The sequence below is a fragment of the Amphiprion ocellaris genome, chromosome 16, assembly GCF_022539595.1.
Source record: "Amphiprion ocellaris isolate individual 3 ecotype Okinawa chromosome 16, ASM2253959v1, whole genome shotgun sequence".
Classification (NCBI taxonomy): domain Eukaryota; kingdom Metazoa; phylum Chordata; class Actinopteri; family Pomacentridae; genus Amphiprion; species Amphiprion ocellaris.
Genome location: NC_072781.1, coordinates 30,559,277 through 30,584,363, shown reverse-complemented (window position 1 = coordinate 30,584,363; position 25,087 = coordinate 30,559,277). Strand labels below are relative to the sequence as shown.

At 36.8% G+C, this 25,087-nt stretch overlaps 1 protein-coding gene across 2 annotated transcripts in view; it reads left to right on the top strand.

Moving 5' to 3' along the window:
- The window catches only part of atrnl1a (attractin-like 1a), a 395,368-nt gene that overhangs the window by 109,284 nt on the left and 260,997 nt on the right, over positions 1 to 25,087 (top strand). For both annotated transcript variants that reach the window (XM_055018323.1, XM_055018322.1), the window contains 3 exons: positions 6,462 to 6,649; positions 11,421 to 11,634; positions 12,140 to 12,331. In XM_055018323.1, coding sequence (XP_054874298.1) covers positions 6,462 to 6,649; positions 11,421 to 11,634; positions 12,140 to 12,331 — 594 coding nt within the window. The remainder of the gene's footprint in view (positions 1 to 6,461; positions 6,650 to 11,420; positions 11,635 to 12,139; positions 12,332 to 25,087) is intronic.

Sequence of the window (25,087 nt, the reverse complement as noted above, 5' to 3'; positions counted from 1 at the left end):
GAGGTAAGCAGAAATGTCCCTGAATTTTTGTCATGTGACTGTTAGTTGCTGCTGAGTAGATATTTGGTTGCACTAGTGACTGCGGGATTTTTTATTTTTTTTTTTTAATTTTTCATTGTTTTTACAGAATCTGATTGTTGCACATTTTTTGGTTTTGGAGAATTTCTAAATGAGACATGTAGAATAAAGTGATCTTGATGAAATGTCATAGTTTTAAGATTAGATTTGCTTAAGTTTTGCAACAGGATACGGTTGTGATAGAATAGTGTAATTTTAGCACTTTATAAGAAAAAAAAGCAAGTTGACATCCCTTTCAAACCACCTAGCAGGTTTTAGGTTTCAGAGGGTTAAATACATATAACGTAATGTGTACTTGGGACTCAGTTCAAAGTGAGGAAAAAAAAGTTTTTGAAACATTTGGTAGAGAAGAATATCTCCAAACTAAAGCACTCCGTAGTTTAAAATATCTTCATCCTGGCATGTACATGAAGACACTGCAGCTCCTGCTTTCTTCAGGGCAAAGTGCAAATGAGCTAAGGAAGAGGGTTTTTTTTATTTCTTTCCCTTTTTCTCTACTAATTTCCTCTCTTGATACCAAAGAGCAGCAGACCCAAACAACACTTAGAGCTAAGACTTTTTAATACAGAACATTCCTGCAATTGTCCTTCTAATGCACAGCCTGTCCAAAAAAAAAGTCACCACTTAGATTTAACTGAGCAAATAGGTAAGAGCCTTCCATTGGATAATTCCTGCAGTGATGAATATGTTTCAGCTGCAACAACTTATTTAACCCGAGCTGATGCAGTGAGGAACTTCTCATTTCTGAAACAACCATGTTGGAAGACATATCCTGTGGTCATGGAAAGGATGTTAATCTGTTTCAAAAGGGTCAAATTATTGGCCTGCGTCAAGCAAAGAAAACAAGTAAGGGGATTTCTGAAACTACTAAAGAAAAACGTACTAAGAAGAACCTACTAAGAACCGTCCAATGCATTATTAAAACCTGAAGGATAGTGGAGAACCATCATCTTCGAGTAACAAATATTTTCAGAACAAACTCGTGGATGATCGTGATCGTAGATCTCTTAAATGTTTGGTGAAATCATTTGAGAAATCAGCAGTAGAACTCACGGCTATGTTTAATCATGAAAGTAAGAGCATTTCCACATGCACATTGCAAAGGATTGGTACTAAACAGCTGTGTAGCTTTAAGAAAACTGCTGATCATTGAGGCTAAATGGGGAAAAAAGAGTCAATTTGCTATGAAGCATAAAGATTGGACTCTGGAGCAATGAAAGAAGGTCATGTGGTCTGATGAGTCCAGATTTACCCTGTTCCAGAGTGATGGGACCATCAGGGTAAGAAGAGAGGTGGATGAAGTGATGCACTCATCATGTCTAGTGTCTACCAGCCTGTGGGGGTTAAGGTTATAATCTGGGTTTGGTCAGGTTCAGCAACGTTATGTTCCCAAAGAATAAGGTCAGCTGATTACCTGAACATACCGAATGACCAAATCGTTCTATCGATGGAGTTTTTCTTCTCTGATGACATGAACATGTTCCAAGATGATGATGCCAGGATTCATGGGGTTCACATTGTGAATGAGTGGATCAGGGAGCATGAGACGTCATTTTCACACATGGATTGACCTCCACAGAGTCCAGACCTCATCCCCACTGAGACTCTTTGGGATGTTCTGGAGAAGACTTTAGGCAGCGGTCCGACTCTCCCATCATCAATATAAGATCTTGGCAGAAAATTAATCTAACTCTGGACAGAAATTAATGCTGTGACATTGCAGAAGCTTATCGAAACGATGCCACGGCAAATGTGTGTTATTCTCAGAGCTAAAGGTGGTCCAATGAAATATTAAAGTGTGCAACTTTTTTTTGGCCGGGCAGTGTATGTCTCTTTTGAACACTGTTGAAGCACCTGTTACGTATAACTTACATATTTGAAAAAATCTTTAAAAAAAAAATGATCCAAATCTTCATTCATCCTGACTTATAGTTTAGCTATTCATTTTATTTGGGCTGCCACGAGTCCTGCAGATTGTGTTGTTTGCAGAATGTCCAAATACAGAGGACAGCCAAATCGTATATCTTTGATATTTGTGTTGAGTGTTGATACCGTTGACAGAATCCTCTCTGCTTGAGTGGTTATTTTTCTTTTTTCCAGCAAACCAGTTAATTTCCTGCTGGCTTTTAACTCAGGTACAGTTTAGCTCCAAGCTTTGCACTTTAATTCCCATTCCAGTACATAGTATATTGTTTTATTCTTAAGAAACCAGAATCTATAAAAGGCTGCTTTTCCTCGATTTGTTTTAAACTATTACTGTAGAGGAATTCAATAAACCGTGCTTCTGTTTTCTGTGTAAATAAAAATTAGCGGTCACGGCTACCGTGCAGGAACCCATATCGCGCCGTTGAGACTTTGGCGGCTTGTAAATGCCATTTTGCATGTGAGCATTGTGGCATTTAGGATGAAATCTTTCACCGGCCGCACATATATTACGTCTTTATACGTGGGCCCATTAGCGTGACGGCAGAAAACACAAAGCTGGTGGGTTTTCTGTAATTGTTTGTGGAGATATATTGGTGGTAACAGTGTGGATAAGATGAGCTGGGCTGGTTAAAAGTGGCAACTGTGGCCTTTTCTCCAGATACCATGTTATGACTAATTACTCTGACATGTTTATCTCTGCTTTTACACAAAGACTGTAATACAATCTATCTATTTATTTTTACTCTCCGTCTTTCTCCTCTTGTTTCGGTCGATTATTGCCCATTTCTGTCGCTCGCAGGAAAAGAGAGAAAGCAGGTATTTTCTTTGCTGTAGCAAGAGAGCTCGATGATGGAAGCCATTATGGGCCTGTGAATGTAATCAGTCCTGCAGACCAAAATAAACAGCGGTGCTCAGTGGAGGCAGAATGACTTTTCTTCCCTTTCATCGTGGCTAATTGAACGGCCGCTCTACTATTATAGCCTCCCAGCAGACACAAGTGACCCTGATCAGGACAATGAGAGCATATATGGCTTTTATGGGGGAATTTTTCTCCCAGGTTTACTTAACTTTTTTTCCCTTTTATCCTGCACATAACATATTTTTAACTCCTGGGAATCCTGTTCGTCAGTGATGTTTCAGGTCTGAACAGAGCAAAAAGTTAGTGCTTGGATGTAGCAACAGCCTTTGACTGTATAAAAAGACAGACGAAAGTTCCTGAAGAGCTTTTTTGAAGTTCTGATTGGTGGCTCTGGCTGTTGCCACTCCTAACTCCTGGTTAATTCAAAAATGAACACTTCTCAAACTCAAAGCAGCCATTCTTTTAATTATACAGGGGGTCCTCGGTTTATGACGGCATTTTGTTGTTACATCAGAAGTGGTTACATGGAACTAGTTGGCGAGCGGAACGGAAGAATATGTTGTCACGCGGCGCTATAAAATGGCTTTGTTTACATTCTCCGGTTATTACCACCCTACATTTGCTAACTTTTTGCCCTTCATTATGGCTCCCAAGTCAGGCTCTTCTGATGGCAAAGAAAATGGTGATGGTAAAAGCTGCAGCTGTTCAACTAGTTAAACTTGTGCTTGCAAAAGGAATCATGAATCGTAGCAAACTTGACTTCTTTACTGTGGCTCTTGATGCACATTACAGAGTGAAAACTGCAACAAAAAACAGATTAAAACAATGTAAATGCATGTAAATAAATTCTTTTAACTTAACCAGTAAGTCCACAAATTAAGTTAATTACTTACGACATTGCCTCTGTGGCGTTTATAGAGGGCCGTGCATCAAGAATAGCACGTATGTGTGTAAAGCTAAACATGAGAATAGCAAACAGGAAGTGACAACCTCAACAGACAGTTTTAAAATAAAGGCTTTTTTCAAAATAAAAATACATAGATTATGCTGCCTTAAGGGTAACACACCATGGAAGTGAAATTAGATTCAATAAAACGCTCGGAACAACGAAACACCGACGAACATGGCATTATTATATCAAGTCGTAAAAACAGTGGAACATATTCATTTATGTTCTTGTAAAATGATATACATGCATGAAAGTCATTGGTATTCATGTCTTTTATGAAAAACTGATCAATATTATGATGCACGTAACAGCTTTGTTTACATTTTCTCCAGAGTTCCAACTTGCGGTGAAAATTGACGTAAATCAATCTGTTGGAACAGAACTCCCCCTGTACATACATTTAAGCCTTAATACAATTTAAATGGGTGATTTCTATAAAACATTCGACCCCATATGGTTATCATGAATGAGGAAATTAACTATAGAAGCCCAAACTGTTTTTTTTCCAGGCTGTAAACATGTTTATTTCTGCTGTAAATTTTTAACATTTTAACATGGGGATCTATGGGAAATGACTCGCTTTTTGAGTCATTTTTCAGCCCCAGATTTTGCAGCTTCATGACAGCATAAATTAACAATTATATCAGCTTCTAACATTGATTTGTTAAATCTATATTTACAACACAAACAAGAAATATTTTCATATTTTTTAACTCATCTGTGTAGTAAAGTTGTTAGATGATGCTGCGGTTACAAAGTCAATATTTTTTAGCATTTCCACTCAGTGTTTGTCTGTAGTTGTTTTACTTCCTCCCTTTGTGCATTTTTCTACTTTTTGATTGTATGCTTCACCCTCTTTGGTTTGGTCTTTGAGTGGCTGTGTCTTGTCTTGCGTTGTCTTATTTTAGTTCCCAGTTTGTCTGCTTGCTCACCTCATGTTCACCTGACTCGGTTCTCATGTTGTTCCTCATCTGCTTCTGGCTGGTGCCACTATTTTTATTTTAACCTCTTATATTACTTGCTTTCTTTCTCCTCATGCCTCTGTTGCCCTTTTGATTTTATGTGCAACTTTCCTTGAGTTTTGTTGATACCTGCTGGGCGTCAGTTATTATTGTTGTTGATCAGCTTCAGTAATTAAACTCTTTTTTTGTTTGTTTTTTGGAAACCTGTCTCATGTGTCCTGAATTTTTTGTCCTCATCAGATGCCCTGAACAGTCCTTAGTACATCTGACTGAATATTTTATGTGTATAAGCTTATTTGTTTCTTTTTTTTTTTTTTTTAAACAAAATAGTTTTCCACTCTAGTCTGCACCATGTTTGTCTAATTCACATATTTAAAAACTAATAACTGAACAGATACCAAGCAGACTTGATTTCCTGGTTTCCATGGAAAGCAGTTGGCCACACCCCCTTTTTGAATGCTCACCTGGTCTACCTGCCCACCTGCTCCCGATCAGACTGTTTCCCAGCCTTCACTCAGCAGCAGTTTCGAGCTTCTCTGCTTGTTTCTCCCTGTGTTTGGATTAATTTGCTGCTTCTGCCTGCTTGACTAATGAAGCCTGGTTCAGCTCAACAAAGTAAATATAAAGTAGTTTTATCCTCTTCTCTTGTCTGCTTTTCACTCCTCTTCACTCTAAAGGTGCAAACGTTTATCCTGAAGCTCCTATGTCGTCTGGAATGTGCTCAGTTTTCTTACAGTGGAAAGAACATGGTTAAAATTGACAAATGCTAACTGCCTGTATGTAAACATGATGACAAAACAGTTTGGTATGATAACATTGCAAAGTGTTAACCTGCTAATCATTTGCTTGCTGCAGTAGCCACGGTAACTGCTAAACACAGATATACCCACAAGTTAAAACGCTAATGCCTGTTGAAGATCTTTAACCCTTGTGCTGTCCTGCGGATCAAAATTGACCTGTTTTAAAGTTTAAAAATGTGAAAAAAAAAAATTCACAGTGAAACTTCTGATGTCCACATTTTCTACATTTTTAGGAAATCCTTGAACATTTTTTGGTGGAAAAAAAGAAATGTTAAAAATGTTTCTTAAGAACATTCACATAAAAATCTGAAAAAGATTTTTATGTAAATGTTCTTAAAGAAAATATTAGAAGTTTTACTGATATATATTTAATTACTTTAGATATTTTTAGGATTTTTTTGGAAGATTTTTACTCATTTTTAAAAAATATTTCCAAGAATTTTCTTGCCAAATCGGGGGATTTTTAAATTTTTTTTTTTTTTTTTTAAATAAAACTTTTAAGGGAAACTTTTAAGGAATTATTGGAATTTTCTTCCTGAAGGTTTTGCAAATTTTCAGAAATTTGGGGAATTTTTTGCTGAATTTTTGTTTTGTTTTTTTCCAGACAAGGAAACAATATTTTTTGGTGCTCATAAATAAAGACAACAGGAGGGTTAATTAGCTAACATTAACATTTTAATTATTTTAATGCTACTTTTATTGTTAATGTGCAGTTTTTACCCCAAAGCACATCAGATCCTGCAAAGTTGTCTCATTATTCATCCGGCATGCGTGTTTTCTGTTGTGTAGGATTATGAAAATCAGCGATTACTGCAGGAACACAATCAAATTCCAGATTGAATTGACTTTTAAAGCCGTAACTTGCATGTTTATCGTTGTGTGTGCAGGTAAGCTGTGCGGGGAGGGATGGCAGCACGTCGGGGAGGCCTGCCTGAGGATCAACTCCAGCAAGGAGAGCTACGATAACGCCCAGCACTACTGCAAGAACCTGGGAGGGAACATCGCCTCTCTGCTCACAGACAAACAAGTCAATTTTGTCCTGGAGGAGCTGCAGAAGTATCAGCTGCAGGACAAGGTGGGTGGAAATGCTTCCTTCATGCTAGCAGTGTTTATGAAAGCACTTATTTGGGAGTTAATTATGGCATCAAATCCAAGTTTCAAACATGCACACTGCAGGTCTTAATTAAGCTTGTGAATAAAGCTTCCTGACAGCATTTTAAATCATGAAACATACCAATATTGTCTTTTTTTGTTGGAGTTATTTAGCTGAACAACTTCCTCAGGTCTTGCAGGGTTAAGATATTTTCAAGAGTGCTGATAAATAATTGCATTTAAGCTGGTGCATAATGAAAATTAGGAAAGATGCAAATTATTCACAGCTCCACAGTGCATTTATTGCAACACAATTTCTAATTAACCAGCTGTATCTGAATGTAACTTAACAGTAGAAAATGAAATACAGTCAAGTTAATTGATGTGGACAGCTGGACTGATGAGATTTGCAAGTGACTGTATAGAAAATCAAGTCCAAGTTGCTTATAATAAGCAGACTTGGCAAGTATGCCTGGAATTCCTGTTTGTCAGTGATGTTTCAGGTCTGCACAGAGCAAAGTTAGCGCTTGTATGTAGTAACAGCCACTGAGTGTATAAAAAGACAGACGAAAGTTCCTGAGGAGCTTTTTCAAAGTTCAGTGTGGTGACTCGGACTGTCACCATCTTTGTAGCGCCTTTACTCCTCCTAACTCCTGGTTAATTAAAAAATCAACACTTCTCAAACTCAAAGCAGCCATTCTTTTAATTGTACATACATTTAAGCCTTAATGCAATTTAAATGGGTAGGTTTTATTTTTAAAAAATCACCCCAGTTTGGTCTTGAATGGGGAAATTAACCGTAGAAACAAAACTTTTCGTACCAGACAGTCAACATGTTTATTTCTGCTGTAAAGTTTTAACATTTTAACATGGGAGTCTATGGGAAATGATTGGCTTTTTGAGGCAACCTCAAGTGGTCATTTGAGGAACTGCAGTTTGGTGTGGCGTTTATGAAAGCTGTTCCACTTTTTTGGGAGTTAATTATGGCATCAAATTCAAGTTTCAAACATGCACACTTTAGGTTTTTTTAATTTAGCTTGTCAATGAAGCTTCCTGACAGCATTTTAAATCATGAAACATACCGATATTGTCTTTTTTTGTTGCTGTTATTCAGCCGAAGAAGTTTGTAAAGCTTCGTCAGCTCTTATAAGGTTAAGATACTTTCATGAGTGCTGCTAAATAATTGTGTCTATGCTGGTGTATAATGAAAATGGGGAGAGATGCAAATTATTCACAGATCCACAGTGCATTTATTGCAACACAACATCTAATTAAACAGCTGTATCTGAATGTAGCTTAACAGTAGAGAATGAAATACAGTCAAGCTGATTAATGTGGACGACTGGACTCACACAATCCTCCAGAGTCCATTCTGTGACACAGTAAACACAATGCTGCTTCTATAATAATGTGATTTATTATGAAATGCCAGTCAGTGTGTTCAGTCAACATCATAAATATGCTGTTATTTATTATTGGGTGCTGAGGAATGTGTGCTTTTGATCGTAAAAACTGAGTTATTTACCATGATCTAATTAATAAAAGGAGGCAACGGAGTGGTTTTATTTTTTTCTGTATTTCCATACGTCACCAATGAGGTTTGAAGTGAAACATCAGATGTAAAAATGTTGATTTCTGTGCAGCACAACTCTCCTGCCTGGTTTATTTTAATATTCAGACTAATATCAAAGCTCAGACTTGTCAAAAAAGACATATTTTCACAGTATCAAGTACAGAGGAGTGAAATTTCTCACCATGAGATTTTGATGTTTTTTTTTTTTTTACAAACTATGAGCAGCCAGAGATATTTTTTTTTCTTAGCCCACCATGAAGCTCAGAAATAAGCTGCATCACCTTTCATCTTAGCGAAGCCAGATGTTTGAAAAACAACTGGCAGCCAGGACGGGAATGTTTTTAGCTCATTACTTTTGCTCCCACACAGATTGAAGTGCCCACTTGTGATGTCAAAGGTTGAAATGTCGTTTGACCACATGTGGATGATAAATGTGCAGCTTCAGGAGCAAATGTTTGAACATCCATAACAGCAATAATGTGGTTAATTTTCCTTTTTTCTGTGCCTCCGATTGCGGATAAAGTTTTTAAATCCCCCTTTTATAGTTTCAGGCGATAAAGGTAAACCTTTTCCACAGTTTGCATTAATTATGTCTTATTACTTCTCCACAGAAAAGAAAAGCTGACTAAAGGATCTAAAACAGGGGTGTCAAACTCATTTTAGTTCAGGGGCCACATTCAGCCCAGTTTGAACTTAAATGGGTCGGACCAGTAAAATCACAACATAATAACCTATAGATAATCAGTGTTTCCTCTAGGATTTTTCCCCAGCAGCGGCGCTGCTCTGCACCTGCTCCGCCCCCCCGCCACCCAGGATGGACCCTCTGGTGGGCTGGTTTTGGCCCGCAGGCCGCGTGTTTGACATCCCTGATCTAAAACATGTGCAGGAATAGCTGTATAGACAGACATGAACTTACTGCAGTATAGATAAATTTTCACACGCTCTTTGTGGGTAATGTTACTTTAATTATGGACCGTTATTAAAGAAATCACACTTGTTTTGTCAGCAGGTACTTCAAATACTCACTGAACTGCACTTCAGTCACTCTGCTGTAAATTAGACGCTCTTTGAAAGTCTTGAATGCTTTTACAACGATTACAGTAATTTGCAGAAGGTTTGATTCTTTCTGTAAAAGAACATCTTGGCAAAGAGAGACGAAGCTGCATTACTGTGTGGCTCCAGTTCGGCTTTTAATTTTAGTTTCGTTACTGTACGTGGCTGTTTTTATGTACGCTTTATTGAGGTTTTTTTTTTCCCCTCAGTGCTTCTAGGATGGTGTCCTTGTGTAAATGTGAGCTGCATACAATTAGGCATCATTATTTTCACTTTTTGTTTCTAAAAGAATCAAACAACAACAGAACAGAAGAAGAGTCGTATCAGGAGATTATCGGGATTGGTTTAGTTTATCGCTGCTGTAAACATTCTTGTAGTGATTCTGGCAGCTGATCTGCAGTCTAAATCATTTTCTCATGTTTCTTTAATTCCATTCCTTACTGGAGGGAGAGTTTGAAGTTTTTCTGGCCTAGAAATCAGTTTGCTGATCGGTTTCTAAAGTGAACTGCACCTCTGAACCTTTTAACCCCAAGTAGTTTTTGGAATAGTAGTTATGATGCCAGAAATCTTCAGAAAGAAAACCTTTCTTTGCTTGTTTATTTCAAAAACATCATTAAAATCTGGAATCGGTATGTGTAGCAAACAGTTTGTCCAGGTGCCCAGACGTCTTACCAACACTGGAACAAATGGAGCTCCACATATTATAGATATTTTACAAATTACTTTAAAAAAAAAAAAAAAAAAAAAAAGTTCCTACTCTGTATATACTCAGCCTGCAGTTCTACTAAATATTCCTATGATTTTTATCATAATGCTGTTTATGGCAGCTAAGTCTTTTTATGGGTTTTCAATTGCAATAACAAACATAATTTTTTTGTTTTTCACAGAACCTGTTTAGTGGAAATGACTTAGTTTTGATAAAATTTGAAGTGAGACGTATGGAATAAGTTGATTTTGATTAAATATCACAATGTTGGACTTAGATTTGGTTGTTTCCTGACTTAATGACACGTCAAAAACCATCTAAAAAGTTGAAAATCTGTTTAATTTTGTCCTTTTTTCCCTCTTGATTTAAATGCAACATGCCTCTCAAACCCTCTGGTGGGTTTTATGAACCCTAAAGCATTAGCATTAGCATTAAAATTAACTGAGCTTGTACTGCCCTCGGTATACAGGCTGAAGATAACTTGACAGTAAGATAAACGCCCTCCAAACATCAAAACTCTGAAGACATTCAACTCCTTATCCACAGGTTTATTGACATTAAAAGAAGAGTGAAACTGAAATAGACAAAAGACATGATAAATGCCATGTTTGCTTTCAATATGTACAAATATACATCGTAAACATCTCAATTCGTTATCTAAAATAAATGAAATCCATTCGTAGATGTTACCTTTTAACATTAAAGGTTGTATGTATTAATGTATTGTATGTATTCTATTTTTCTCAACCTAAAAATGAAACATGTGACATGTTTTAACAAACAAACTTGTCTTTGGATCGATTTATTTATAATTACTCTCAAATGAGCTTATTGTAGATTATCAATTAGCGACCATTAATGTGAGCAGCTGTAGAAAGTTTCCAAAAACAAACTCCTCAGATGTTGCCCTCTCCCAAAAATAAGCATTTGCAACGTACATAAAGGCAATCTAAATCACTACATGCCCACGATGCTGCAAGAGGCACAAGATGTATGTAGATGTCACTGGATTAGTCCAGATGCAACCAGAACAGCCATTTTCAAATCCATATCTACTTACTTCTTGATACTGACAACTTCTTGTCACTCTTAAAGTGCCCTTAGTGAAATACAAAAACATGCAATTAGAAAAACAGAACTTTGTAATGTGTTACATTAACTGCAACAGAACAGAGCTTCTGTATTTAAGCCTCATCTATGATTGTGATTTCAAACAGTGTATTAGGAGAGTTTTTTTCTTTAATCAGTAAGTCCTGACTTTAAACCAACAAAAGCATAATTTTCCAGTCAATTCTACAAGCCACACGTCTGAATTTATACTTCATGGTGTCCAATCATTGTGAGATTTGAAATTGAGAAACAAAATCAGCAAAAGAATCTTGAAGCATCACGTTAAAACCTGTATGTCCTCCCCCTCTGCAGAAGTTATCTCCGTGGGTCGGCCTGAGGAAGATCAACGTGTCGTACTGGGGCTGGGAGGACGCCTCACCGTTCACCAACACCAGCCTGAGATGGTCACCTGGAGAACCCAGCGACTCCGGATTCTGTGCTTACCTGGAGCGAGCGCAGGTGGCCGGTCTGAAGGCCAACCCCTGCACGGCCACCACCGACGGCCTGATCTGTGAAAAACCTGCCGGTGAGAAAGAATGAACAGAAAATGTGAAGAAATGGGATCAGAACGCAGAATGAAGCTTAAACTTGTGGTTAAGATTAATTTTCAGTTTCGTAGATGAACCAAGAGATGATAAAATGTAGGAATCAAAGTTGCTTTATCACCCAGAAGTGGCAAAACTATCAGTACATGAAAATAGAATTTTGGTAATCAAATATCTTCAGCGCAATTACATTTTCTATCCTGTTCCATGAATAAACCAATAACTGGCACAGAGAAAAAAGTGGAAGCTCTGCTAAATCTATCCTTTCCTATGTGATGCAGCTAATGCAATAGGATTATCAGGTATATTACAGTTTATAGTTGTAGAATACGCTCGCAAGGATGTTGAAAATGAGTGAATAAAGTTCACGAAGTTGTAATTTCCTCCAAGTGAGCGTCTACCTCATGATTTAATTATCTCTACAGTATCTACAGTAAATAACACTCACGTTTCTGGTCTTTTCTGTGTATTTGTGCCATTATTCAGGGAGTCCACAGAGTCAGAGCGCTCGTCCCTGTAAGACGCCATGCGCTCTACGTAGCAGCTGTGCTAACTGCACCAGCCAGGCCATGGAGTGCATGTGGTGTGGAAGCACTCAGCGATGCGTCGACTCTTCGGCCTACGTCATCTCCTTCCCCTACGGACAGTGTTTGGAATGGCAGACCCAGGACTGCTCTGGTGAGATTTTACAACATTCCTTCACTACATTTCAGAGAAAATCTGCGTTATATGTCCTTTACTACAGCCTCTATAAATCCTGGAATATAATTATATGTGATACATGAGACAAAACCTGACATTTATAGAATATAGTGCTGCTAACACCTTCATATTCTACACTCTGTGCTACTTTTACTGATATTTTCTTTCACTGTTAATCACATGCAGTCTTAAAAGATGTAAGCACTGCTTTTGGATTTGGTCACTGCCTTAATTTTGTGATTTGTCATCGGTATTCTGGCTCACTTGCCTCATTTCTGGCAGATAGAATCCAGATGTTCTGTATCAGCTGTTGGCAGAAGTAAGTTGCAAAGTTCAGACGATTGTTTTCAGTCTTGTTGTTTGTCCAAAATCAAACTGTAGGAGGCTCATAAAGTTCAGAGATGTGTCGATGCCTGAAAAATATGATGAACTGATGATGTTTTTAGATGTTGCTGTGTTTTAGATTTGTGTTATTTAAGTATTATGCAATGAAAGGACAGTGCACACGTAGATAAGAAAGAAAACTAGTACATCATTGCTATGGTAGGGCAAGTTTTTGATGATCCAATTCAGAATATCTGAGGGTTTGAACCTAAAAACGGTATACAACAGATGCGAGTACACCCCAGTGCAATGTCACTTGAATGTCAAATGATTCCAAGTTGCACCACCTCTCAATGATTGCTTTTTCCTTGAAATTAGCAGGACAGTAATTCCTTTTAGGAACAATCAAAACCAAATACTTTACGAGATTATTAGAAATTCAAGTCCCAAAGTTGAAACTCAACTGAAAACAGTCCACCTGTGATTTCCAATCAGCCTAAATGCATGTACATGGTTATAAAATTAGTTGTGAACAGCAGAGCATTGCCAGTTTTGGACCTATGAGCTGTGTATCTGTGTCTGCATCATGGCTCTATGTGGTAAAAAAAAAAAAAAATGTCAGGAAAACCGTGATTCTTGTTGGTGACTTCACAAAGATGAAAAAGGATCCAGGAGGGAGCTAAAAATCAGCATGTCAGCAGTAACCAGGAGGTACAGAGGGAGCCATAGTACCACTAATAGTGGCTGCAGTGACTGTTGACCTAAGATGACTCCACAGACAGTGAATTATTTTCACATTCTAGCTGTGAAAAACAGACGGCAGCTGCTTCAGACTTGGCACAGGAGTTATCCATGGGAATCAGAGTTTCTGTGACAAGTGTGCAGGATATTTCCTAACTTCAAGATGTATGGGTGAAGGACAAGAAAAAACACTCTTGCTTGGTCCTAGGCACAAAATTGCAGGATAAAACTTTGCTAAAGAACATGAAAAGAAGCCTGGTGAATGTTGGGAGAACATTCTTTGGTTCGCTGATAAATCCGTTGGACTCAGATGGAGTCCAGCATGTTTGGTGTGAACCTGACCAGGACTAGTATACTGAATGCATAGTCCAGACAGTGAAGCACGGAGGTATTTTGGGTCTCTTGGTGGTCACTTCGTGTTTCTTTGTCGTCATTTTACATCTTTTTCTTAATTTTTTTTTGCCTGTGCTGACCAGAACTAGTACTGTGAATGCATAGTCCTGACAGTAATGCACAGAGGTGTTAGTGTGACCGTATGGAGCTGCATTAGTGCAAAAGGTGTTGTGGAGATGACATTTATTGATGCAAGTAAGAACATATGTGGGTAAACCTAAATATTGGCTGACAAGATATTTGCAGTAGAGGAATATTCCAGCATCTACCGAACGCTGGCAAAATCACAACTTTCTGAGAAACAAAAAAATAAGACAAAAAAATCATGAAACTATGAAGTGTATTTCCTGATTTGAGTCCAATAGAACACCTTTTCTTTGTATTTTAAAGGCAAAATTAAAGCAACACAACACCTCAAACAGACAAGAGCTGAAAAATATGTCTAAAGAATGCTCTTTCAAGAAGTTTGTGCTACTCTTACATTCCGCATATTGAGGAGGGTTGAGTTTATCATCAAAACTTGATGTGGACATATGAAATATTGAAAAACTAAAGGTTAAAATCTTAGTAATTGCATTTTTTTTTTGCATTGAGTTGCTGCTGTGGGGCCTTTAATTTTAATATAAGTCTAAAGTGTTAGTTCTTAATTTTGCATGAGGACAAAAACCCTACAGTTCAATTGAGAAGTAATGCAATTACTGCAAGGTGATACAATTATGAATCACTTGACTTTTATTGATAATGTGCACTGAGTTCTGTTCTATTCTGTATATATGTACACCAATGAGGGGATGTTTAGTGCTTTGCTTGTGCTTTTGATGAAGTGACCAAAGTACGATAGGGTGGACACACAGTCATTATAGACTCCTATCGATCCCTTTCCTTATCAGCAGTCAGGGCAACACCTCGGTATCACACAAACTCACACTCCGACACTCTGCTGTAGCTACAGGGCAGAAAATCGATCATCTACAATGACACACGACTGACTCGATATGAAGTCCCTGCTGCTGTCTCTTAACATTCCTCTCATATTAACGCCTCCCCGGGGACGATGGAGGTTTCCAGCTGCAGCATGGGGTTCTGTTTGAGCACCACTGAGTGTTTTCTTGTCTAAATAGCATTTAGCAGCTATTGGCATTTATTGGAACACGGAAAATAGCTTGTAAAATAATTAGCAGTTTATTTTTTTTCTTCGTATGCTTTAGTTGCGTCAGGTTGTTTTTGCAGAAAAACACCATATTTACATGCACATATATGATCATTTAGACAAATTCACAGTAAGGAGTTTGGTTTTGGTAACATTCACTTGAGTTTTTTTGGGAAAGTTAAGTGTTTTTTTCCTCCATATGCTTCAGTTTCATGAAGTAATTTTTATTTTTTGGCAGCAAGCACACTATATTTCTGTGTACGTGTACATTTAAACAGTCAGGAGCTTGGTTTTTGAAACTTTTATTGAATCACAAGTGTTTTTTTCTTCATCTGCTTTAGTTGAAACAAGTAAATTTAGATTTTTTGCAGAAAACACTTATTTACATGCACATACACTGATCAGGCATAACATTATGACCACCTGACTAATATTGTGTTGGTCCTACCTAGATCAGTCTTATCCTGGAACATCCCACATGAATTAAGAAACGTGCGGTAAGGACCTGTTTGTTTGTTTGTTTTTTTTGGAAGCATTCATTCTTGTTTTTTGTTTTTTTTTTGGAAGGTTAAGTGTCTTTTTTTCCCCCTTCAAATGCACTAGTTGCATGTAGTAATGCAACTAGTAGTTAGATTTTTGGCAGAAAACACATATTCACATGCATATGACTTTGCCGTAGTGTTAATTAACAAATCTACAGTAAGGAACTTCATACGCACTACTACATGCAAGTTTTTATTTTTCTAATCTGAAAAACACTTTAGCGTGCACATATACATACACTACCATTCAGAAGTTAGGGGTCACTTAGAAATGTCCGTATTTTTTAAAGAAAAGCATTTTTTTTTCCCCCATGAAAATAACATTAAATTAGAATCAGAAACCCAGTCCAGACATTGTTATTGTGGTACATGACTGTTCTAATGCTACATTGTGTTAGCTAATGGCGTTGAAAGGCTAATTGATGATTAGAAAACCCTTGTGCAGTTATGTTAGCACATGAATAAAAGTGGGAGTTCTCATGAAAACATAAAATTGTCTGCGTGACCCTAAACTTTTCAACAGAAGTGTGTATGAAGAAAAGACTTTGCCATAGCGTGAATTAAGAAACCTGCAGTAAGGATCTTATTTTTTGTAACATTCGTTCACATTTTTTGGGGGAAGGTCAAGTGTTTAGTGTTAATTAACAAACCAATAGTAAGGAACTTCCTTGAAGGTTTTTTTTTGGGTGGTGAAGGTAAAAAACATGTGCACTACTGCATGAAAGTTATTTTTTTGTCTGAAAAACACACTACTTGCATGCACATATATTGAGACAAAACTTTACCAGAGTGTGAATTAACAAATCTACAGTAAGGAGCTCGGTTTTTGAAACATTTATTGAAGCACAAATGTTTTTTCCCCCTTCATATGCACTATTTGCATCATTCAGTTTTTGATTTTTGGCATAAAGACTCACTATATTTACATGTACATATGTTAAGACAAGACTCTGCCATAGGGTGAACTAAGAACCCTGCAGTAAGGCTCTCTTTTTTTTAACATTTATTGACATTTTTCAGGAAAATTAAGGTAAAGCACAAGTGTTTTTTCTTTATTTGCAGAAAAACACATTGTACTTACACACAGATATACATAAAAGGCAAGACTTTTCCAAAGTGTAAATTAATAAACCTACAGCAAGCAGCTTGGGTTTTTGAGACAGCTAAGGTAAAGCACAAGGTTTTTTTTTCTTCATTTACAGTATTTGCATTGCTATTTGGCAGAAAAATACATGAGATTTACATGCACATGGATTTGTTATGCAGTGAAATTACAAAGGAGCTTCTTTTCTGTAACCTTCGTTGATGTATTTTTCGTAAGTTTTTTAATGCTATTCTGCACTTCAACAAGTTTCTGGTAGAAAAAACAGAATCTAACTGTCAAAACGTCCCCCCAAGGCAATACTTTTTATTGTTGTTTTCTGTCATTTGTTAGACAAACCGTCCCTTTGTACCAAACTGTTCTTGTTTCTGGAAACAGGTTCAAAAACTTTTTCTTTTTTTTTTTTACCTTGTGACTGGTGATTATTATTCCTTCCTGGTTGCAGTAGTCTGAGCGCAGACAGCTCTCCAGTCTACTGTTAGCAAGCCAAGATTGTTTTCCATTCTTTACCTTCAGTGCTTACATAATATCACCTCTCCCCATCTTCTTCCCTCTTTAATTATTCATGCCTCAGTTTGGTGGCAGAAGGTGTGTAGGAGGCTCTTGTTCTGCTACTTTCTACCTTTTGTTGCACAGTTTATAATGCAAAATATGTCATATTTTATCTAACAGGTCTTCATTTAGAGCTTGGTTATTCTTTCTTTTTACAGACCATCAGTCATTGTTTATTATTTCATGCTTTCTGCTTGGCTTCTCTGGTTTATGGATTAATCATGGCTTGTTTTTGGAAGCAGGACCTGCAGGCTACGGCTGCAGGATTCATGACCTCGGCTTCGGGTTGCTGCTTTGACAAAACAGCATCGTCTCGTCCGAAGATCCAATCTGAGCTGCGTTATCTTTATCAGATCGATGTGGCCTCGGGCTCCGTGTATCATTCCCATGTTTCACGTTTGCTGGAGGCTAACGCACTCCTCAGCGCGGCGTATTGAAATAATTAGCTTCAGCGCAGCCCCAGATGTTGGAAGTTTAGGGAGCTTTTTGTAGGCGAGCTGATTTTCCAATCCCAGGCTAATTTTATTGTACCACGTTTCCTCGTATAACACAGATTTTTTTGGCTTTGGGCTGTTGTTTTTTACCTCTCTGACCCAAGTATTTGGAGCACCTGCAGCTATATACCTGTCAATATGGCAGCTGTGAATGTAACTTTCCTTTCAATATGCTGTTAGCGCCTCATCTGTGTGTCGCCTGCAAGGTCAGAGTTTGGTCTTTGTGTATTTCAGCAGCAGCCTCCAGTAGCTGGACATCCATCCTGCATCGGTCCTGACAGCTGCCGTTGCTCAGTAGTCGGAGATACAGAAAGATTTAAGAAAAGAAAACAACTGCAGTGATATCTGTGGCAGCTGGGGGCTCTTGACTCGTAGAGTTTATTGAGCTTGCTGGGTATTTTTTTTTTTTTTTTTGCTGAGAAAATGCTGCTCTTAACGTTTGCTGTTGATGGACAGGACTCAGTGTTAAAGATCAGTTACATCATCACGATGAAAGATCTGTCACTGGATTTGGATGAAGCAACGTGACACGACATGGGCGACAAAAGCAACATGACAGTGATGAAACCACCAGCAGTCCCATTTCTTATAACTACTGACTAATGCTGTGTTCAAGTTCAACTTCTGGTGATTTAAACTATGGTTAACAAAGACACAGAGGATTCCAGCACCCAGCAACACCAGTAGCCTGACATAAAATCAGTTTAGTCACCCCCAAAAGTTACTGGACCAACAGAAATATGGTATGTTGTCTTTAAAAACAAAAAGAGCCAAAATTACACCATTTATCAGATCCAGAAACTGTAGAAACAGCAAGAATTTTCAACTATCCAACGGTCCTTGAAGGTATCACGGGATGTCAGGTTCAGATGAAAAATTTATCAAGTCTAAGAGTAAAAAATGTGATATTTCATCTAAATCACTTTATTCCTCATATCTTCCTTTTTTAAATTAAAGTAAACCATTTTCATAAAGCACATTCTATAAAACAAACTATTATTAAAGCTGTTTGGTAGCCACGAGCAACAGTCACAAAAATTCTGGGACTTCTTGGCTGAACTGCAGCCAGTGTTTTCAGAAACTACAGTGGAGACAAGTATGAAAACAAATAAAGCATTTAAAGTATCCACAGTATATAGATATGTGTTTTTACAGTACAGTGGTGGAAAAAAGTTTTCAGGCACCCTTAAAATTTTACGCAATCTCAAGTATTACCATGAAATATTTATGGAAAAATTTTTTTTTGTTTCAAAAGGTGTGGCTGCATCAGACACAAGCAAATACAAATTACATGATTTTGTTTTTTGTTTACAAGAAAAACTAACAAAACTAAATTCTACCAAAATGACCCAATACTCAATTTTTTTTATTTTTATGGAACCAATTAATTTGAAGTTTTTAATGGCTTTTTTAAGGATTGGTTTAGTATTATGGCTGTGATTGAACTAAAAGAAATTGTACTTGAAGAGTGCACCCAAGAGTGATTCTTAATGGAATACTTCACAAATGTATGGGGTGTCTGAAAACTTCTTTCCACCACTGTATTTGTCACTCATGAGAACAATTGTTATGCAACTTGTATTTATTCCAGTTTTTTTTCTTAAGAAATAATCAAAGAAATTTGACTTTCTTGTTTATTTCTCGCATTTTAACTGTCACACTGCCCATAGTGAGGAACAATGCAACAGGAGCAAAGAAAAAAACCTCTCAGAAACTGCTGGATTTCAGGAGGTTAAGCACACAGATGAGATTAAAGTATATTAAATCACAGTGTCGATGAATTTCTATTCCTCTTTCTGTGTGTTTTCGCCGTCCAGATGATGGTCATGTCGCAGCTGATGCCGGCTCTGCTGCACAGAGAAATGGCCTTATTTTCTCTGAGGCAATCTTTCGCTGTTTTCTGTCTATCTGCTGTTTTGCAGGTGGGAGGAGGGCGAAGGGGAAGGCAGCTTATGGCTTCCACACTTGATGTATTATGTATGGAGGTTCACAGATCTGTATGCTAGCGGCTGCAGCGATGCTAACTGTCAAGTAGCGCGGGGCCAAATGGATTACAGGAGATGAAGCCAGACGATACGTGGCATGCAGGGACAGTGAATATCAGAGGCGACGTGATGAACAGAATGCGTTGCTGAGAGAATTTTTGATAAGATGAAAATTCCCCCAGCAGGAACAAGCTATTCCTTTATTTTATTTTGCTCCAACATATCGTCCCAACTTCCTCCAAACATTTGTCATGCGCTGCGTTTAGGGAACCTCTCAGGTTATTTCTGTCAATGAACACGACTGATATCCTGATTTCAATGGAGGACTATGGAAGGTGATGGAAAGCAAACACAAAGCAGAGTAGAAATATTTTTTTTCTCTTTTTTTCTTGCACATGAAGCATTTGATGGGTTTTATTTTTTATTTCCAGCCGCAGCTTCGAAGAAAATGCTGCTCTTAATGTTTGCTGTTGACTCTCCATCTCCAAGTGATGATAACAGCTTGAAAAAAGTTGCAAGTGATGTTTTTGTGGCAACAGTTGAGATGCAAACCCTTGTCCTCTTGGATTTGACCCAGTTACTTCATTTTGTGTTCAGGAAACCCTGCAGATCCAGTGTTTCCTGGTTTAGAAACGAGTAATTTAATAACTTCTAGGTAGTTTAGTGACTTCAAATAAATAATTTTAAAAAAGGTAAAGTTGTAAATAAACTGTAAAATTGTTATTTTGCAATTAGTGCACGTTACATTATTTTTAAAGGGATTTACAGTATTAGTAGTGGTGGGACACAATTAAAAATAAAAATCCAGTTAATTAGAGGCTTTGTAATTAATCGCAATTAATTGCATTTTTGTCAAATAGCAATATTTGACACAATAAACAAAGTTTTTCAACTCAAATACATTTGGTTGATGACTGATTTGATGACTAGACATATATGTGAACTTTAATGCTATATTATGATAAACAGTGAAATAAATAGGACAAAACTAGTTTCTATTCCTAAAATCAACTTTGCTGAGCAAAAAGTTGCCAAACTGCCCAATGTATAAAATGTGATACAAAAAAAAAAAATCATGAACCAAATTATATAGCAATTTATTTTATTTCTTCGTGGATTTTGTTGAAGAGTTTAATAAGCTTCTCAGTTCCATTTTTTTTTTTTTTTAAATTTTCTGGCTATTTTTTTAATAGGTCAGGCTTTACAGGGCGAAATAAAAATGTTTGTTTCATTTATATTTATCTGCATTTTTCATCTGTCTACTACATTCACAGATTACACCAAACTCAAAGTGCAATTATAGCGATTGTATTCAACATTTTAAGACTTCTTTAAACTCAAGCACTTTCAATGTCTTCAAAAGTGATCTATTATGGGATGGCTACACTATTAGCCGGCACCAGGACTGCCGTAGCTAACATTAGCTCTGGTGCTAACACAACATGTTTTACAATGAGGTGATGCCGTTGGCTTGAAGTGCTGCTGTGTTCAGAAAACTCTTTGTTGCACAGTTTGCAAACAACCAGGCTTTTATCCAAGCTGCCACCAGGAAGATTTTTAAGACAACTTTCCGCCTAACAAGCTCAATACGGCCTTGCCTTCCTTCACTGTTCTCCAAACTTTCTTTTGTGCTGATTCACTCAGTGCGTCCTTTGTATGTTCTTCACGGCTGGCAAACAGACTTTAGGTTCATTACTGCCACCTACTGGGCTAGAGTGTTCATCAAAGTTACTGGTATATTCCAGAGATTGGGGAACCGAGGAAGGTGCGATTAAATGCGTTATTTTTTTTCTGGAATTAATCGAAAGTAATGCGTTAAAGTCCCAGCCCTAATTATTAGTGATAAAATGATTAGAACTGGAACATTCAGCTATATTAGTTTCAGACAACAGAATATATAAAATTGGAGAAAAAGTCAACAAAATATTAAAAATAAATGTTATTATGCAGATGATTTTAATTAATTGCAAAAAGTCTTTTAGTTGTATTTTTGAGGGAGGATAGTTACTCAATTATAAACTGGCGTTATTGCAGAAAATGTTCAAAATCAAAATTTAGCTGATCGGACGAGGATAATCTTTAAAAAACTCAACTTTTATCCATTTTATGTTTTGTTTTTTTTTTTTTGGCTTGCAAAGCTCCGTGTATCAGCTTTATCACAAATCTAACAGGCATCTTCTTTGTACACGTTAAATTTAGCAGCCCTAACTCATGATTTAATTGCTCTGAAGTGCAAAATGGAAATGAAATCACCGCTGAGCCTTTTTGCTGTTGTTGGTACGGGAAAAGCACTTTGCTGCTCGGTATTGTTCACAAATGCAGCAGGAAATTAACAGTTTGAATGCATGAATCAGTGTTCCTGGGTTTATCTTAACAAATATCCATCAACAGAATAACACAGCCGGTGGTCAGCAGTTTTAATCTGTGCTCCGTGATTACATCACATGTTTTTTAATCATGAAATACGTTTTCCTCCCTCCTGGGAAATCCAGGTGCCATCCAAAGGGACGTGTTCTCCAGAAACAGCCTGCAGCTCATGTCGTGTAATGGCACAAGGTGCAGCTAAATCTTTGGTGCTGTTAACTAAAACTAAATCCTTGTAAACCCTGCAGGCTCTCACACTCTATTTCTCTCTTCATCCTCAGGACTCCGCCAGGCAATAACCTCTCTTAATTATTTCCATGTGGAACACAGATGAAGCCTGATAATTGGAAATGCTGTTAAAAATAGAAAAGGCTCAGGCATAGAGAACATAGCAGATAAATCATATTATTTCCACACAGCAACATTATATAAGAGCACTTGTAAGGACTTTTCTGTCTCAGGCTGGAATTTGTTTTTCACCTACAGCCTCTCACTCCTGTATGAAACGGCTTCTCGGGCGATTCGGTCCTCGGGGCGCATTTCATCACACCAGTGGCATCCAGGCTGACGCTTGAAATATTTGATCCATTCGTTCTCACCGACTTTGACATGTTTCACAAATGAAGTGCAATCAAATGCACCTTTCGATGTGCGTTTGGGGAGACGGGATGCGTTTCAGAGATTAACTCTGCATCAGAGAATATTTTCAGGAAAGCGAGCCATCGTATCGGTCTCATCCTTCATGCAATCATTCCCTCATCGCTGGTTGAAGTTTAACCAGGTGAGAGTCAAAACTCTCACAAACTAATGTGGAATGTGATTTGTAAAGAATTCGTTGCAGTTATTTTGTTGAATAGGACCCCAGCTGTTGTGAAGTAATTGCTTTAAAATGTCCAACTGCATCTCCAGAGCTCTCTCTCTTTTTTTTTTTTTTAATTGAGGTTCACAAATCAAGTCTGATTCTTAAAACTCCTGAACCTTCTAAGTGATGGTTTTCTTGTCGTGGCAGTAAAACTAGAACATAAAAAATAAAATTTTTTAACTTAGTTTAAAAGACATATAATTGTTTAATTAATAATGTAAAATTTGTAAAGACGATAAAATTTTAGGAAGAGAAAGTAAGAAACGATACACAAAAAAAGAAAAAATAATCAAAAACTTCCAATATAGTAGAATACTATAGAATATATAAAAAATAAAAGTTAATAATAATAATAATAATAATAATAATAATAATAATAATAATAATAATAATAATAATAATAATAATATTTATATTAAAAATTACTATATAAATAAAGTTTTTATTGCTTTTTTTTCTTTTGGGATGTTACAATATTCCATTATTTTTAATATCTGTAAAAACTGCATACAATTTTTGGAAGAGGAGGTAAGAAAAAGCCTAAAATAAAAAACTACCCAAAAACTCCTAATACAGTAGAATACTATAGAAAATAAAACAACAACAACAACAATAATAATAATAATAATAATAATAATAATAATAATAATAATAATAATAATAATAATAATAATAATAAAGGTAATAATATTTATATAAAAGGTGCCTTATTATTATTATTATGTAGTGATGGCTAGTATCTGTAAATATATATATTTTTAGTGGGTTAAAATACAATAAAACAGTAATTGTGCAGACATAGACCATGAAAGAGCAAATTACTATTTGCGAAAATACAGATTGTGATTTTTTTTCTGTATTTAAATCAGCTAAAACTATGATAATTTTTTCTGATATTTGCTGCTCTTTTCACAGTTTTTCCATTGTGTGGATGTTACAGTATTCCATTATATTAAATATTTCTAAAAACTGGACTAAATTTTTGGAAGAGGAGGTAAGGAAAATACAAAAAAAACAACCCCCCCTTCCAAAAAAGCAGTATAGTAGAATACTATAGAATATAAATGGAATATAATATTAAACAATATAAGTGTGCTATGTAGCACATTTGTAGATGCTTTTGGTCAGTTACAGCTGATATCCAGTACAAAAAAAAGTATTAATTGACATGTTGGCTGTTTATTTAAAAAAAAGAAAATCAAATCAAAATAATGTTCACATCAAAAATCTTTATTTCACAAATAGTGATTTTTAATTTATTTTTTTTTTAGTGACCATTAAATTGGACATTTTTTTTGTATTTATGTCAGCTAGAACTATGATTTTCATTTTTTTATAATTTTTTTCGCAGTTTTTACATTGTTTGGATGTCACCATATTCCATTATTTTTAACATATTTTAAATTACTAACAGATTTGCACCATTTTTCTTAATGAAATTGTCCTGCAACGTAACATTACATGTCATCGCTTGATGGAGATTTATTATTTGTGACTAAAATCCAAGGACCGATTGTGGCCAAAAACTTTCATAAAACCTGCCGGTTTTCATAGTTTGAAAATAAACTGAATGCAAAAACCGAGGACAGGCCAGCTTCCAGTCAGATGTAAAAAAGCTTCCTGTTAATGCAGAGGGGATGACTGTCAAAGAAGATGACCTGGAGGGGCGCAGAATGGAAACGGCCGCCACAAAATGGCCTCAGATTGGATCTGGTAAATCAAACAGGAGCAAAGAATTTCCGCTATGTTGAAATGCTAAGGTTTGGTGGAGGGAGAGTGCGGGGGGGTTACAAAGAACTCCCACCAATCCCCTGCAATTGAATCATATTTTAAAATGATAAACAGGCCCGGTATATTTATTGGATATTAAAGTCTGCTCTTGGGTATGTAAATATGTGATTTTCTGCCAGCGGAAACCTCAGTGTGTGGTGGATTAGGGGATATTCTGTTGAACCGCCTCCCTTTGAACTAGTGACTGTAGTGAAAGATCCAACGAGCTGTCAGAGGAGAAGCAAAAGGAGAAAAGAGGAGGGAGGTGAAAGTGAAAACCAGAGGGAAGAACGCAGTAGGAGAGAAGATGAAGAAGAGAGGTTCCATCCTTTGTGATTTCATTTATGCCTTGAGTGTTTCAGGGAAAAAAAAAATCTAATTAAATCAAAATGACAGGAGATGGAGGGTGTAATGGCGATGATGGGAAGATGTCTCGGTGAATACAAGTGGAGA